Source organism: Kogia breviceps, chromosome 15, assembly GCF_026419965.1.
Source record: "Kogia breviceps isolate mKogBre1 chromosome 15, mKogBre1 haplotype 1, whole genome shotgun sequence".
Taxonomy (NCBI): Eukaryota; Metazoa; Chordata; class Mammalia; order Artiodactyla; family Physeteridae; genus Kogia; species Kogia breviceps.
The window spans coordinates 64,689,340-64,696,312 of NC_081324.1; the positions used below are offsets into that span (position 1 = coordinate 64,689,340).

Genomic DNA, 6,973 nt, shown 5'->3' on the forward strand with positions numbered 1-6,973 from the left:
TAGAGATGCAGGGGATCCCTCACTGTTACTTCTCACATCTGCACGCGAGGTTATGGTTAGCTGAGTTTAATTTTTTCTTTTTTTTTTTTTTGCGGTACGCGGGCCTCTCACTGTTGTGGCCTCTCCCATTGCGGAGCACAGGCTCCGGACGCACAGGCTCAGTGGCCATGGCTCACGGGCCTAGCCACTCCGTGGCATGTGGGATCTTCCCGGACCGGGGCACGAACTCGTGTCCCCTGCATCTGCAGGCGGACCCTCAACCACTGCGCCACCAGGGAAGCTCTGAGTTTAATTTTTAAAAATTAAAGGGTGAAACAGAGATAGACTTTGCAAGCATATGAGATGCTCATGTCACAACATTTTAAAAAACTGAAATTAAGAAAAAATGTGAAAAAAAAAGGAAGAGAGGAAATTACACATATGGTTCGATCATGGGAATGTGAAATGCCTTCGACCCGCTTGGGCCCAGAAGATAAGAGGCGGGAAAGGCATAAACCCCATAAGGTCAGCAGTGGGCATCCGCAGGGCTGGGTCCGCAGCTGAGGCTTTTCCTTAAGGACACTTTTTTGTGCTTTTCCCATATTCCACTACAAGCAGGAGCTGGTTTAAAATTCGTCCATAAATGCTTTGCTACTTCTCCCTTCGAGAATGGGGCCTAATCCCCTTCCCTTGAGGGCAGGAAGGAGGAACTCAGCCTCAGACTCCAGCCGCTCAAGGGAACTGCTCAAGGGAACTGCTCGCTGGGGCAGGGCACAGTGGCTGGAGGCTCCACCTGCTGGGCCACACAGAGGTCTCAGTCACACCTCCGCCCTCAGGAGTTGATTCTTTTTTTTAAAAAAAATTAATTTTTATCTGTGTTGGGTCTTAGTTGAGGCATGCAGGATCTTTTGTTGCAGTGCGCAGGCTTCTCTCTAGTTGTGGCGTGTAGGTTTTCTCTCTAGTTGTGGTGCGTGGGCTCCATGGCATGTGGGCTCTGTAGTTTGCGGCACGCAGGCTCTCTCACTGAGGCGCATGAGCTCAGTAGTTGTGGCACACAGGCTTAGTTGCCCCGCGGCATGTGGGATCTTAGTTCCCCAACCAGGGATCGAACCTAAGTCCCCTACATTGGAAGGCAGATTCTTTACCACTGGACCACCAGGGAAGTCCCAGGGCAGTGGTTATTATAACACCCGAGTGATGCCAGTTTTGCAAGAATGGCTTCGACAGACTGATTTGACTGTGTTCTACTCCCATGACAGGGGTGAGCTGTTGAGGGCGGCGGGCCCAGGCCTGCTAGGAGACGTCCTTCCCCTTCCCCAGCCCACAGGGCCCCCAGGCCTGGCTCTAGGGTGTCAGACGCACAGTTCCTTCCCGCCAGCAGGTGGCGCTGACTTCCCGCTGGACGTGGGCGGGGCTGGCGGGGCGCCCCTTTGTGGGCTGCGCGGGCAGCAGGCTCTGCAGAAGACAAAGGCGGTCTGTCACCCGCACAGCCTCAGGGCAGGAATTCGAGGCTGGGCTGGGCTGGGCTGGAACGCAGCCCGGCGGGGAGCCAGAGAACAGGGTGGGGGGCGAGGTCACGTGTCCCCCCTCCTGGCTCTGCCCTCCATGTGGCATTAATGACGAGTTTAAAGGGACAAAGCTAGATAGTAATTATGTGAGTGGTGGAGGTGTCAGGTACCATCTGCAATGCATAAATGGACCGAATTGACACATTGTGCACTTAAATTACCGTTACAAGTCAATTATGTCTCAATTAAAAAACAAACAATAATAAAGCAACACAGTCCAATAGGAAATGGCAAAGGAGGGGAAATCTGCTGAGGCTCCGACTGCCCCTGCCCCCACCCCCACTCCAGGGCTGGACTCCAGGACCCACCCTGCTTCTCTGCATCCCGACTGGCCCACAGCCCCACACCTTCTCCAGCAGGTGTGGAGGAACTGAGACCCTGCTCAGGCAGGGCTCACCCAACACTCTGCCAGGGCCTGCCTGGCGCACAGGCCCTCGCTCTCTGCAGCTCTGGTCCAACGTGAACCGACTTTTGGGTGGAATACAGTTGGAAGAACTACTAGGAAAGGGACAGAAAGGCCTGCAAAACAAGGGCCCTGCCTGATCCGCGGATCATTCCCATCCTGGGCTCCTCTGGCTGCTGACTGCTGTACCAGGAGCAGGACACAGGCCTCTGTGGCGCCTCCCCAGGCTCTCAGGGACCCTCGAGTCTCCACCTGACAAGGGTCCCAACCTGGATCAGCTGAGACATGGCCCGAGCTCTGGGTTTTCTACCACTGGACCCCAGGACCGGCTCCCGCATCACCACCCACTTGTCAACCGCTGAAGTGGAAGAGCGTGTGGGTGAGGCCTGTTGGCACCTCGGGCTCCTCCTGTGTGACCCGGGACAGAGCTGTTTGTCTCCCGGGCTGCGGCACTCACCCCGCTGGCTCCAGGCTGGGGAGGTCTCTCCCAGCGTCTGGGCTCTGCCACACTGTCGTGAGCACATGAGCCTGGCGCTGCCCACAACCTCCCTGTCCGCCAGCAAAACAGGAAAGGAAAGGGGCGGCCAGGTGAGTTGAGCCCTGATGCTCCCCTGCAGCCTGGCCCCCATCTGGCTGGAGAGTGTTGCCCAATAAGCCCAGGGCCCCAAGAGGGAGAACTCACGGGTCACAGGGGCCTCCTCCTCTTCCTGCTCCGGCAACTTCCTGAACTCAGAAAGGTCTGTCTGCAGCAGCTGGGAAACTGCCTCGTGGGCCAGGCAGGCAGCAAGTGGCAGCGGAGCGCTCCTGGGGGCACGAATCCGGAGTGAGGGGCTGGCTCCTCAGCAGGAGCCAGCACCCCAGAGCCTGCCCCACACTCCAGGCAGAGACCCCCAGCCCCTTTCTGCTCCCGGAGGCCCTTCCAGAGATAGTGGTGACCGCTCACACTCCACGTGCACCCACGACAGGCAGGTCGGCCTCTGGTCCTTGTGCAGATGGATGGCCATCCACGCAGTACCATTTATGGGGCCCTCACTAGGGCTAGTGGGGAGGGGGAGTCACAGACGTGCGAGCTGCTTCTGCTGGCCTCAGTGGCCAGGCCAAACTACCCGACTTCCAGCCTTATACCAGCTCCTGGTCCCCAATACCAGCTGGGGACCCTTGGGGGTTGGGGAGTTCTATAAGTTGAACTGTGTCTCCCAAAATGTATACGTTACAGTTCTAACCCCCAGTACCTCAGAATGTGACCTTACTTGGAAACGGGGTCGCTGCAGATACAATGAGTTAAAATGAGGTCCCACTGGAGTAGGCTGGGCCCCTAATGCAGTAATGCTGGTGTCCTTATCGAAGGGGGAAATTCAGACAGAGACCCACAGGGAGATGCCCTGTGAAGGTGAAGACTGGTGAGCTGAGCCTATAGCCGAGGACCACCAGCAACTGCCAGAGGGACCAGCCCAGCCGACATCCTGCTCTGGGACCTCCAGCCTCCAGAATCCTGAGACAATATGGTTCTGTTGTTTAAGCTGCCCAGCCTGTGGTGCTTTGTCACGTATGCCCCAGGAAAGGAATCCAGGGAGCGTGGGACCCATGGGCAGTGTCTGGAAGATCAGGCTGTGTGCAGCCCAGGGTGTCCCTGGGCAAGGCAGGCTATTGGGACAGCTGGTGAAGGGGAACCTGGGGAGGCAGCATGACCTTGGTCTGGCTTGAAGAGAGACATGATATGATCCAATTGGGCTTTTAAATTTTATTTTTTATTTTATTTATTTATTTTTTGCACTTTGATTATTGTGCTTTGCTTTATTGCACTTTGCATACACTGAATTTTTTAACATCTTTATTGGAGTATAATTGCTTTACAATGGTGTGTCAGCTTCTGCTTTATAACAAAGCGAATCAGCTATACATATACATATATCCCCATCTCTTCCCTCTTGCGTCTCCCTCCCTCCCACCCTCCCTATCCCACCCCTCTAGGTGGTCACAAAGCACCGAGCTGATCTCCCTGTGCTATGTGGCTGCTTCCCACTAGCTATCTATTTTACATTTGGTAGTGTATATATGTCCATGCCACTCTCTCACTTTGTCTCAGCTTACCCTTCCCCCTCCCCATGTCCTCAAGTCCATTCTCTAGTAGGTCTGTGTCTTTATTCCCGTCTTGCAATTGGGCTTTTTTACACCACCTGGCCTCATCTTGGAGGGTGGGCCTGGCAGTGGATGGGAGGGGACAGAGCAGGCATTGGGCAGGGGACTGGGCGGGTCCGCAGTGAGTCTCAGGTTCCACTGAGGTCAAGAGGCCTGTGGACAGTGGGCACGTGGTCTGGGTGGATGTAAGGGGTGGGGCAGAGAGCCTGTGAGCCACAACTACTGAGCCCACGTGCCACAACTACTGAAGCTCACGTGCCACAACTACTGAAGCCCATGTGCCTACAGCCCATGCTCCGCAACAAGAGAAGCCACCGCAATGAGAAGCCCCAGCACCATAATGAAGAGTAGCCTCTGATTGCCGGAACTAGAGAAAGCCCGTGCACAGCAACAAAGACCCAAAACAGCCAAAAATAAAAATAAATAAATTAATTTTTTTAAAAAAGAAAAACCACCAGCCAAGGCATGAGAAGTGCGTTCCTCTGCCGTGTGGGGATTTCCTGCCAGCCTCTGGGCTTTCCTTTTTCAGGGCGGGGAGAAGTGCACCTCTGCTCCCGGTGCTGGGGGCAGTGAGGCGGCTTCCGGCCATGGGAAGCGGACAATGCCTGGATGTGGGCCCCAGCCTGGCTTCCTGGCCGCCCTCCTGTCTCATCCAGGGGTCCTGCCCAGCACCCCGAGGCCCCTAAAGATGACAGCGATGCCTCGGAGACTGGGACCAGGTACCCAAGAAATAAGAACTGCTTTTATCTGGTCACCTCGGTGTTTCCAAGGAGCCTCCAGTCTAGAAGCAGAAATGAAAATGCACATCAGTGGCTACAGTGTCAGGGACACACCACTTAGGGACCTGAGAGGTGACCGCTGACCACAAGGGGAGGACTGGAGGTAAATCACTGCAGCCCCGACCTCGTGATCTGACTCCTGGACAGACTCATGCAGGATTCCATTTACAACCCGAAAAACCCTGCGGACCAACACACTTGGGCCTGGAGAGCCAAGAGCCTGCACACGAGCTGCTGGGATGTGCGGGGAGGGGTCCTGACCGCCAGATGTGTGTAGACATGTGACACGTGTGACATCTCTGTGTCTACACAGTAAAGAAATACTAGGGAAAGACAAAAATAAATCCATTAAAATGGCTGGAAAATATGAGACTTTAAAATACCACGTTTTAACATCCTTCAAGGTTGGGAATTCCCTGGCTGGTTAAGACTGCGCTTGCACTGCCGAGGGCCCAGGTTCGATGCCTGGTCAGGGAACTAAGATCCCACAAGCCGTACAGTGGAACCAAAAGAAAAAAAAAAACTCCTTCAAGGTGGATTCATGGGGGGCCTATAGGGGCCATGGGAGCCCACCTGCACTACCCCTGCCAGCCTCAGGCTCTGGGGCTGTGAACCCTGGCCTCTTGCTGATCACTGATGGTCTCAGGCCTGCTATGTCATCTGCTAATTAACAGGAGCTCATTCACCCTCTGTGCTCAGGGCTTGGCGCTCTCCCCACCCCCCAAGCCTCGCCCGCTGCTCGGTCTTGAGGGGCCCCGCTCCACCTTGAGAGTTTCCCCCTACTTGAGGGGGAAACTTGAGGTACCCACCTTCCCCCATAACTAAACTCACCCCCCAAGGCCCTGCCTGCAAGAAGGTCCTCTCGCCCTCCTCATGCCTGGCAGGGGCACCAGCCCTGCTCAGTGGCTGCTGGGGATTCAGGGCCCCTCAACGTTCCTTCTGTCCCCCAAGTGCCACTGTGGTGCCTGGTGGGTGCCAGGCCCTCCCTCCTCTGCGCTCCCAGCCCCTCGTCTCTCCCACATCCAGCACCCAGACTGCCAATGTGGCCTCATCAGGCCCCATGCCCACTTGGATCCACTGATCTGCTTTATGGCACCTGCCTCTGAAATATTTTCCCAAAGCAAAACAAAGCAGCCTGCATCGCCCTCTGCACACACTACACCGAGGGACAGGTCACTGGCATTTCCCCCGAGCTCCATGGACGCAGCCCTGGAACAGGCCCGCAGCCTTTACGTTCCTATTGCTGACTGTTACAGGGCCTCGGGTCCCACCAAGCAGGTGCCCCAGGGGTGCGAGAGGGTGGGGCTGACCTGCCACGAAGAAAGAGCACTCGGGGACACGGAACACCACCGCAGAGGCCGGGGCATGTCCCAGCACAAGGAGTAACCCAGTGACTAGGGCTGGTGGGTACGGCCCCTGGGGAGGGATGAGGTTCACAGGGGCCGAGTGACCCACCAGCCCTCACCCACGAGCCTCCCTTGTGGCTGCTGGTGGCGCACAGCTCCTCTGACACCTGCCAAGCTGGTCGTGTCCCTCTCTGAACCTTGTCTTCACGGCTTGTGAAATGGGGACAGTGCCACCACCTCTCAGATCTTGGTGGCCAGGGGACCGCCAGGCCTCAGGCCAGTCTCTTAGCCTCTGCCTCCCTGACTGCGAGACAGGATAGAAATGGGACCTACTGCTAGCACCCATCAGGGGTTGAACTGTGTCCCCCGGAAAGGTCCGCTGAAGTCCTAACCCAGTGGCTCAGGACATGACCTTGTTTGGGATTAGGGTCTTGGCAGGTATAAGATGAGGTCACACAGGAGCAGGGCCCCTAATCTAACAGGACTGGTGTCCTTACAAGAAGACGAGAGACACAGACAGACAAGGAGGACGCCTGGTGACAACAACAGCCAGTCTGGGGTGATGTGTCTACAGGCCAGGGCACACTCAGGACCAGGCGACACTAGAAGCTAAGAGGAAGGCCTGGAGCGGCCCTGACTTCTGGCCCCCAAGACAATGAGATGGGGCACTTCTATTGCTCTAAATTGCCTGGTCTGTGGCGCTTGGCGGTGGCAGCCCTGGGAAACCCACGTGGCTGGCAGGGGAGTTCTGCGCAGACC

At 56.3% G+C, this 6,973-nt stretch overlaps 1 protein-coding gene across 2 annotated transcripts in view; it reads right to left on the reverse strand.

Moving 5' to 3' along the window:
• Positions 1-6,973, reverse strand: part of PPM1F (protein phosphatase, Mg2+/Mn2+ dependent 1F) — a 30,005-nt gene that overhangs the window by 17,854 nt on the left and 5,178 nt on the right. For both annotated transcript variants that reach the window (XR_010836957.1, XM_059041297.2), the window contains exon 3: positions 2,633-2,754. Coding sequence is in view for 1 of the 2 variants with exons in the window: in XM_059041297.2 (XP_058897280.1) it covers positions 2,633-2,754 (122 nt within the window). In the remaining variant the exon portion in view is untranslated. The remainder of the gene's footprint in view (positions 1-2,632; positions 2,755-6,973) is intronic.